Here is a 10074-nt window from a genome sequence, read left to right as displayed (position 1 = left end):
TCCCTGGATGTGTTTATTTGCCCTGTGACAGATGTCAGTAACCACAGTATTGACAGAACATAGCCTCATCTTTGTCAGCTCACTGGATGAAACTTCTAAGAGACAGCTGATGCAGGGACCCCTTTGAAATGACAGCCAACACCGCTAATAATAAATGAACATCTTGGCCAAGGGAGAGGGAAGATGGCATTGGTTGGTAGGTTACCCTCCTCTGAAAAAAATGTATTATAAAAGCTTTGCCTTTCCATGGATTGTTCCCATAAGTCAGCAGTCAAATTCCAGAGGAGCCATGGCCATACTTGGCATCACCATGGCCCTGTTAGTGTGGGTGGTCACCCTCCTGCTTATATCCATCTGGAAGAGGATCTATAGCAGCTGGAACCTACCCCCTGGACCTTTCCCACTTCCCATTATTGGAAATCTTCTCCAGTTAGATATCAAGGATATTCCCAAGTCCTTCACCAGGGTAAGAGAAAATTTTTAATTTTAGAGAGAATAAGTCAGGAATTATACATAATACACATATAGTCAAGTCACTGCCAAAGTACTGTTATCTAAACCCAGCCTGTTATGACAGACCTGAATAATAGTATCTAATATGGAGTGATACACAGAATGCCTATTTAGTGATAGTCAGTGCATGGAGCACTCAGGATGGGCTTTGGCTTCACAGACCCTGGAAGCCCCGTGTAGTTGGCTTGATTATGGGAAGATTGGTGTGGCCATAGTTGCTAAGGGCCATCTCTGATGCCAGAGATGGGTCACCTGGCTGGTGTCAGCCTGTGTGATCCCAAAGAGCAGGCTGAAAAATGAAGTGTTCAAGCAACTTCTGTTTCATCAGAATAACACTGCAGCTGCTGTGAATATTGCGTGAGTTAACCAAGGTCACAATGTGCCTGGAGCTGGTTCTTAGTGGGTACTTTAGGAAGTGTCCTTTTACACTGAGAGGGGCATTTTCAGCTAGGGCTCAGGATCCAGGTCAGCAAGCAGGACGCTGGGGTCCAGAGCCTTGATTTTGGAAGCAACAATAGGGTCATGGGTGCAGGCACTAGAGCCCTGGCTGCAGGAAAGGACCTCGAGGAGCCAAGGTGCCTGACATTGATATCCAGGCTCCAGAGTCTTCCTATGTTAAACTGAACAAAGATGACCTTTCCCTAAATCTAATTTCCTGATCGAAGAGCAAGGTATCTTCTCTGCATTCTTCTACCCATTGTGTAACATAGTCCCCACAGCTGGCCAAGCGCTATGGACCTGTGTTCACAGTGTACCTGGGCTCACGACGCACAGTGGTCCTGCATGGCTACAAGGCAGTGAAGGAGGTGCTGCTGACCCACAAGAATGAATTCTCTGGCCGAGGTGAAATCCCTGTGTTCCATGAATACAAAGACAAAGGTGAGTCTGCTTGCTGACAATGAGTGGGGCATACCTTCCAGATGGTGGTGAGTACACACCATCCACCCAGCCAAATCTCACCCTAACAATAGCAGTGACACCCATGAAATGAAGATAAAAGGCAAAAGACACTTTAGACCAATTGGCAATAGTTTGTGCATGGGCAAAAGCTACTCTGAGTAGTACAGTGTACCCCACCAATGGGGACCTCCAGGCCCCCGGGCTGACTAAGAAAAGTAGAGCCAAAGCCAGCACTGCCCCAGAATCCTGCCTCTAGTTCTCCCTTCTTGGGAATCTTTCCACTCACTGTTTCAAGTGCTCTGTAGTGTGATGGTTCAGTCCACCCAGATCTCCTCACCTACCACTTGGTACCCAAACCTGCTGGACACAGTTACATGATGTTTTAAATTGGTGACCTCACAGCCATATGCTCTGCCTCTTGGCTTTCCTGCATATCTTCGCAGTCTGTTTCTGAGGGCTTGGCGCCTTACAAGCAGTGGCATTTGATTTTCTCTCTACAACACTGACGTTTGTTTGACTGTGCTGTCTCGGTAAAAGCAAATTTAACTGTCTAACCCTTGTCATCAGCCCAGAGGTTGTTGGAGGAAGACTCCATAAAATGGGGTCCTGTTGTAAAGAGAACAGTCCTGGTTTGGGACCATTAGCTGCCACTCATAGGTCCAAGGCTTGTGTTGAAGGCAGCAGGGGAGGGGCCAGGATTTGCCTCTCCACAGATTGGGCTCAAGAACTCTTTGCTGCCTCCACCTAGATGCCCCCGAATACTATCTTTGCCATTTTTTTAAACCAGGGATCAAACTCAGGACCTCGCACTTGCAAGGAAGGCAGTGGGACCACTGAGCTAAATCCCTAGCCCCCAAAATCCTATTTTTATGCATCCCACATGGCTCAGACTGACACTAGATGAAGTAAGAAAAGGAAGGAAGAGGGTAGAAAGAGAAAGACAAGGGGCTTCTGGAGTATAAGGGCTCTGCTGGGTAGGAGCTAGCTGGGATTGGCTAGAGTGAGCTGGTTCCAAGGGGATTAAAGGTCTTCGGAGAGATGAGCTGAGGAAGACAATGTTTAGGGTACTTAGGTCCATACTGGAAAACCACAAAAAAAGTTCATAGGATTGACTCTGACAGGGATGTGACACTTCTAAAGGAAAAACATTTAGATCTGCTGATTCTAAATGTCTTTATGCTGCTGGAGGATCCAGCAAGCCGCCTGCCAGGTGGAGAGACAGGGCAGGGCAGAGTTTTAACCACCACGCTGCACATAGAAGGAACAGTATTCAGTCTCCAAGATCAATGGTCCCTGCAGTGGTAAGTCCTTTGGATCTTTGGATTTTAGTCAAGCCATTGCTACGAAGCCAGAAAGCTGAGTTGTGATGTTGATAGTACGAGAGTTAAAATCTGTGGGAACAGAAAGGCTGTCCAAGAATTTCGTTAATTGGCAGAAAAGAAGTCGAAATTCTTTCTTGGAGTGGCCACATGAAGTTTTATTTGGCATGGAAAGGTTTAGGGGAAAGTGGAAAACCAGATAAACTTGTGCCATGAAGAAGAAAGCATCCAAGAGGGATGAAACGTGCCAGACAAGCATGGCACATCCCTCCCTCCCTCTGCTTCTTCTGCACCTGCATGCCCAGCCCACTACCCCCAAAACCCTGCAATGCTGTTACAGAAGGAATTTGCAAATGACACATAGAGAGGCAGCAGTATGGAAGTAAAATACCAAGTCTACTCATCGACAAGGGTCGATCGCACATAAGCAGTACTCCTCCTTTTATAGGATTTTTTTACAGCCTTGACTTCATTTGGTTGGTTACATTTCATTCTCACATGTCAAATCACGGTCACAGGATAGTTAATTTTCAAGCCAGATGTAACAATTCCTTTTAGTTAGGGTAGTTTACCTTTTAAATTCACCTTGTTATCTATCCTAGCCCACAGGAAGGAGGGTGCTCAGGGTCAGGGGAGCAGATGTTAGAAATGGGTTCTTTCATCCAGACACTTTTACGATTAGGTGGCTCCAATCTCTTTGATTAGGTGGCTCCAATCTCTTCGATTAGGTGGCTCCAGTCTCTTCCAAGCTCAAGGTCTGGATGTGCGCCCTATTATCTCAGGGTAAGACCAAATGCCTCATTCAGCAATTAGTGCCTTCGGTGCCTGTTAATTCTAAGCTAAACAAAGCAAACTGCTGTTAGAGACAGCACAAGCCATTTTACATTGTAACGCTTTATAGGTTTTTGCTATTTATAAACGTCTTCCCTATCAATGCCACTTCTCAGTCCAGCCACATTTCTGCAAGAACTGGGTACGTGAAGTAACCTCTGCTGGAACCTCTTCCTTAGGAATTATTTTCAATAACGGACCCACCTGGAAGGATGTCCGGCGGTTTTCCCTGAGCATACTCCGAGACTACGGAATGGGAAAACAGGGCAATGAGGCGCGGATCCAGAGAGAGGCCGGATTTCTGGTGGAGGAGCTCAGGAAGACCCAGGGTGTGTATCCTTCAGCAGTTGGCAAGGGATAGGAAGTCTTGACCAGGCCCTCAGATTGCACTCAACAAGTTGGAAACAGTTGGCATCTACAGGGACCCTGGGCAGGGATGCTCTCATATTGGTCTTCCTGACTTGAGCCTCCAGCTGTACTTCTAAGGGGAGCAAGAGTGGCCACCATGTGTGATTGCTATGCCCTGGATAGCTTTGAAAAGTGAAGAAAATCTGAAATGGCCAAAATATTCACTCTTTTGTGCTTGTTAAATTTTTAGGGTATGTTCCCATGGGCATTAGCAAAGTCTTACAGGAGACTGAGTTGTGGTTTAGGGAAGGTTTGGTGATCATGTTGCAATTCCTGGCCCCCACATGGACTCTGACATCTTACATGTTTTCCAGGCCAGCCTTTTGACCCCACCTTTCTCCTTGGCTGTGCTCCTTGCAATGTCATAGCTGACATCCTCTTCCACAGACGTTTTGACTATAAGGACAAGACATGTCTGAGGCTCATGAGATTATTCAATGAGGACTTCTACCTACTCAGTACTCCCTGGTTGCAGGTGAAGCCATTTCTCTTCTTTCCATTAATCTTCAATCGTAGAATTTACATAAGATTAAAGAGAAGAAAAGTTTGGTTATATGTGATAGGCCTACAAAAGCCTGAGATCAGGAGCATTTCAGAGGCTGTTTTACTAGTTAGCTCTGAAAGACATGTATGTGGCCCTCATTTCTAATCTCAGAGAATATATCGGCCCATGTGTGCACATTTTCACCACTGAAAGTGCACTGCCTACAAAAATGGTCTCCAGAAGGTAGCTTTGGCTCCAAATATTCTAAATAATACAATAATGGCGGCCATACATTCAAGTTTGGAGGTTATTACTTCAGCACACAAAAATTATGCTGCAGCCAGAAAAAAAAATAGTAATATAATTCCCTCTCTCTACAGCTTTACAATAATTTTTCAGACTACCTATACTACATGCCTGGAAGCCATAGAAAAGTAATGAAAAATGTGTCTGAAATAAAAGCATATGCATTAGAAAGAGCTAAAGAAAACCTTCAGTCGCTGGACCCCAGTTGTCCCCGGGATGTCACTGACTGCCTGCTTGCAGAAATGGAGAAGGTACCCACCATACAGCACATAAGATGCGCTTGCTAGGGTGGAGTCGGGTGTGTACACTTCTCACACTGATGAGAGGCCTCCTTGTTGGTGACCAGACTGCCTACTATAGTTTTGCACAAACACAGTAGGCTTAAGCATGCTCACCCCTCTCCATTCTTCATACATGCTGGCCCAAGGATGAGCGGACTGACCGCAAGCCCTTGTGTCAGCTCCCTCCAGGCCAGGCTGGGCTGTACTCCTCTGGCACTCACATCTTGTCTGAGAAGACCTCGGCATTCCTTGTTTATGCTTACTCCCCAGTTGTATCTGGTTTCAAGACATTCCCAAGCCTCCTGTCTTCATTTCCCTCCAGCCCCTAGGACCTTTCCTCTGACTCAAATTGGTGAGGCCTCTACTTCATTTCCTATTGCTATGACCTGAAAAAAAACATCTGAATTCCATGCCAGTTTCCCCTGGATAACTTCCCAGATTGTGTGAGAATCCAGCCATCAGTTTAGTTTCTCCCTGCCTACCCTTGCCACATGATCCAAAGGTATCAGCCTCAGGTCAGAAGGATTGCCCTGGCACTGTTGGCAAAGACAGTCTGGTGGCCTGGATAAAGATTTCTGCCTGCCCCCTGCCTGTTTCCTGGGAGCCTGTTTTCCCAGCTGTGAGGTAGAGATGCGGCAGTCCTGGTTGCATTGTCTCCTAAACCCTGGCTCCTCCCTCATAAAAGGCAGCAGGTGCCCCCTTCACAGCCATCTAAAGACATCCTCCCACCAGGTACCTCTCTGTCTCTTGTGTTTTCAAAGGAAAAACAGAGCGGAAAGCTTTCTATGTACACAATGGAAAACATTTCTGTGACCTTGGCTGACTTGTTCTTTGCGGGAACAGAGACTACAAGCACCACTCTGAGATATGGGCTTCTGATTCTCATGAAGTACCCAGAGATTGAAGGTACATAAATAACAAGCAAGATGTCCATGCAGCACAGTTGATCTCCCAGTGTGTCCAGCCTTGTGCATGCTAGGCCCCGGTCTGCAGCTGCTTGTTAACCGTGGGTGCTGTGGGATTGCTGGATGAATTGCCTTGAAGGCAGAAGTCCTTGTAAGTGCAAGGAATCTGGTACTCTCAAACACTGGTCAAACCATTCCCTACCAGGGACGCTGGGTACAGAAAAGAACCACCCACACAGAAGTGGAGAGAGACAGTGGGTCTGTATCCTACTCTCTAACTTATTTATGCTAATCAAAGCAATGTTCCAGTTGCCTCTATCATTTCCCTTGATACTGTTCAGAAATATATAATAAACCAGTCTGGGGTAATCATTAATGCAAAGATTTCTCTCCAAGAAAAATATTTCTATGACCTTTTTCTTATTCTCACCTCCTGACAAGAAAAAAGCTGGATAAACCATCGGCAGCTAAGATAATGGATTCCAAAACTTTCTGTAGACTATAAATAACCTCATAGAATTTAGTTCTTATTGACAGTGGTTGGTAATTTACTCAATAATTAAAAGGGCCCGGCGTATCTTAAGCTCTGCTTAATATGGTCCATAAACATCCACTGGGTGAGTTTGATAAACAGATGGAGGAGTGATTAGATAGATGTGATGATGATGGTTGGATGGAGGGATGGGAGGTTAGATGAATGGGTGGGTAGGTAGGTGAATGAATAAGTAGCAGGTGGGCAGCTAGGTGGGCAGGCAGGTGCATAGGTGTAGGTGGATAGATAGAAGGATAATTAGATGTGTGGATGATAGGTGAATGTCCGGCCTGGAGTCAACCCTTCAAATTGATTTCATTTATATCTTGGCAGAGAAACTTCATGAAGAAATTGACAGGGTGATTGGGCCAACACGCATACCTGCTGTCAAGGACAGGTTAGAAATGCTCTACATGGATGCTGTAGTACATGAAACTCAGCGATTCATCAACCTTGTGCCCTCCAACCTGCCCCATGAGGCAACCCGAGACACGGTGTTCCAAGGATACCTCATCCCTAAGGTCAGACATGAGCTGGAATTGCCCACCATAAGCACCATCCTGTCAAAACATTGCTTCATCTGCCAGAATCCACAGGCTCCTCTCCCTGTCAGGTGTGGCTAGGTGGCTGGGCTAGATCAACTCCTCAATCTACAGAGTGCTGCTTCCCCAGCAGTGCTAGGAGGGACCTAGGTCCACAAAGATGGAGGAACTCTGGGGAGTTGCCTCCTCTGGGAGCACCTGGGATTTGCAGAAATTTCAACATGAGGAACAAACTCCTGCAACCAGTCCTGGAGTCCATCCTGTGAAAAGCTTAGGGGTTTTCTTCCATTTAGACCTGACCTCTGTGCTTTCTATTTAGTCCTTACCTAAACAACTTTCCCAACTGGAAAGATATTAGTTCGTGTAACTCAAAGTTCAAACAGCCTTCTTCTCTGGGCTTCCCAGGTGAGAGACCATGGTTTTGTTAACTTGACTGATGGAAACACCTATGCTTCCCCCAGGGTACAATTGTAATTCCGACTCTGGACTCCCTTTTGTACGATGACCAAGAATTCCCAGAACCAGAGCAGTTCAAACCAGAGCATTTTCTAAATGAAAACGGCAAGTTCAAGTACAGTGACTACTTCAAGGCATTTTCTGCAGGTAAGTAGAGTTCAGAGACAACCCTTTGCCTAGGCAGTTTCTCCTCTGCTCCTCATCTCTACTCCACACATGGTCAGGCAGGTACCAATGTCCCAGAACCATCACATTCCTTGTTTCTATTTAAAATATTACCCAACTGTGCTCATTCAGAGAAGTTAAATGACATTTTTACCAGACATCTGAGGTGTTACAGGTGTATTACTTTTTCGAAGGAGTATTTTGTCTCCTTCATTATTAAACTCTGTTTCTACTTTAATAGGGCTTAGTGAAAGTCTCTCAAAACCATGTTACCAGAGGAGGCTGAGGCAGGAGGGTTGCAAGCTCAAGGCTGGCTTCTAATTTAGTAAACAAGACTCTGTCTCAAAATAAAAATTAGAAAAAGAGAGTCACGCACTAAGCTCCATTCCCAGTACTGCAAAAACAAATAAACAAACATCATATTACCTAATCTTCCATAACTTACAAGGATTGTGAAAGAAACTCTGACCTTTGGTCACCTGTAACATCTAAGCTATCCTGGGATGTGACTCAGTGGCCCTTCTAAAGCCCTTGGTCCCTTCTTAGAGCCTCTCTTTAGGTCCTGGTGAAGGAAGATCCTACAGGCAGCTTGATAAAATACCCAACTTTCATGCTTTGATTGCTAACTTGACCCCACTTCCCTCCTGTAGGGCACTGTGGGTAAGCATTGGGTGACATATTCTTCACTGGGCAGAGACCATTTTCCTTACTTACAAGTTTTTGTACCTGAGCTCCGATGACTGATGTCATGTACGAGTTGGCCTCTGAATAAACCAATGTCATTAGCACTGTTGTTCGTTAATATGCTTTGTGTTTCCTCCTAGATGAGGAGAGTAAATCCTGGTTTAGGACAGTTTGCCCACAGCCTCCTCCCACCCCTTTCCTTGCTAACTCACTGTTGAGAACATTGCCTCTCTGAGACTCTATCTCAACAATGCTGCTGTTGCTTCTAGGAAAACGGGTGTGTGTTGGAGAAGGCCTGGCCCGCATGGAATTGTTTCTGCTTTTGACTGCCATTCTACAGCATTTTAATCTGAAGTCTCTTGTTGAGCCAAAGGATATCGACCTCAAGCCTATCGCCATTGGTTTTGGCACCATTCCACCACACTACAAACTCTGCCTCATTCCCCGATCATAAGTGTAAGAAAAAGACACCCTGGAAAAACACCTGTCCCCTGAGTGCAGCCTGTGAGAGCCTCTCAGAGCCCAGAAGATGCTCCCTAGTCAGTGAGGACCAGCAGCTGCACAGCAGTGAATCACACCAGAGATGGGCTTTCTGCAGCCAGTCTTCAATTTGAAGCAAAACTCAAAGCTTTGTTAAACTCACTAAACCATTATTCAGTTCAAGGCTGTGTTGAGGTCCCGGAAACAATGGTAATTAAGAATCTCTCAGTCTGAGTACAGCTATGCTTTTCTGAAAAAGTAGGATTGTCTAGATACCCACCGTCAGTATACACAAGGGACAGATAAAAAGAAGTAGGGGTACTGTAGATAAGGCAGAGCTTATTAACCTGGTCAAAAGCAGTTCCATCCCCATCTTGCCTCAGGAGGTGAAGTTGTTTCTTGGCCACACTATTACAATCAGTCTGTCCTACATCTTGTGGTAAAACATGTATGACAAATCAACACAGACATTTTCTATTACCTCTCAGTATTGAAAGGTGACAGTGTGTCTGAAAAAAGAAATTCTAAATACAGAGGCTCTTGGATGGAATGAAACAAAAATTAACAAAACAAAATCTTAGTGGGTTAAATGTTAATGTAGTGACATGAAAGAGAATTTAATAACAAAGACCCTATCCTTGTCTCATATGCACCAGTGAGCCCTTGCTATGCACACAACTGTGACTCATTTTCTCCTTCGTCCCATGGAGATGATAACAGCCCCTTCCCACAGTACAACTTCCCAACACACTGTGCGTTCTGTATAAATGTTCCTTAATAAAATGTGCGATATTTCAAAGCCAGAAGCTCAGCATCTTCCAACCTCTGTCCATCTGTCACCTCCTGGCCTCTATCTCATAAGGATTTCAGTGAACCCACTCACAATCCAGGCTAATCTCCCCGTGTAAATATTCTGAATTTAATCATATGTTCAAAGTTCCCTTTACCATTAGGGTAACATATTCAGAGTTTCTTGGGATTCGGATTTGGGCGTCTTTGGGAGACGTTGTTTTGCTGACCCTAACTTCTAGCTCATCCACTTTGAGCCAAGCTGACAGGAACATTGCCAGATGGAAAGACCAGTGGCCCTATTGGAGGCACCTGTCTTTCTCACCATTCCACCTCCACGTTAACAAGATTCCCTGTATCCAACAGAAAGCACATTAAAATTTCTTTTTATTTGCTTTAGGGGATTGAGAGGGGTTTCAATTTGAGGAATCACTTTAGGAAAATTCTGAAGTGCCAATAGTGACGGGAAAATGTTGCGA

General features: G+C 45.3%; 1 protein-coding gene across 2 annotated transcripts; it reads left to right on the top strand.

Moving 5' to 3' along the window:
• The first annotated feature begins 244 nt into the window (after positions 1-244).
• On the top strand, positions 245-9609 carry LOC104872323 (cytochrome P450 2E1). Of its 2 annotated transcripts, none has more exons than XM_010638543.2 (9): positions 245-466; positions 1233-1392; positions 3743-3892; positions 4286-4446; positions 4836-5012; positions 5804-5948; positions 6813-7000; positions 7483-7624; positions 8596-9609. In XM_010638543.2, exons 1-9 carry the CDS (start codon positions 290-292, stop codon positions 8778-8780), a joined length of 1485 nt encoding a protein of 494 aa, XP_010636845.1. In that variant the 5' UTR covers positions 245-289; the 3' UTR covers positions 8781-9609. The 2 variants fall into 2 exon arrangements, with proteins under 2 accessions (XP_010636845.1, XP_010636844.1); XM_010638542.2 differs by having other exon boundaries at positions 1224-1392.
• Positions 9610-10074: the final 465 nt, after the last annotated feature.

This window comes from Fukomys damarensis, unplaced genomic scaffold, assembly GCF_012274545.1.
Source record: "Fukomys damarensis isolate Sample0158 unplaced genomic scaffold, DMR_v1.0_HiC HiC_scaffold_8, whole genome shotgun sequence".
Lineage (NCBI taxonomy): Eukaryota > Metazoa > Chordata > Mammalia > Rodentia > Bathyergidae > Fukomys > Fukomys damarensis.
Note: the sequence above shows the minus strand (reverse complement) of the source record. Positions and strands in the feature narration are given on the sequence as shown.

What these genes read in the sequence shown, in the direction of transcription:
- LOC104872323 (XM_010638542.2), top strand. Translation starts at nt 290, where the DNA reads ATGGCCATACTTGGCATCACCATGGCCCTGTTAGTGTGGGTGGTCACC. An exon ending in GGAGCTCAGGAAGACCCAGG is followed by an intron (nt 3,893 to 4,285) that starts GTGTGTATCCTT and finishes CATGTTTTCCAG; the next exon opens with GCCAGCCTTTTGACCCCACC. An exon ending in AAGGATACCTCATCCCTAAG is followed by an intron (nt 7,001 to 7,482) that starts GTCAGACATGAG and finishes TGCTTCCCCCAG; the next exon opens with GGTACAATTGTAATTCCGAC.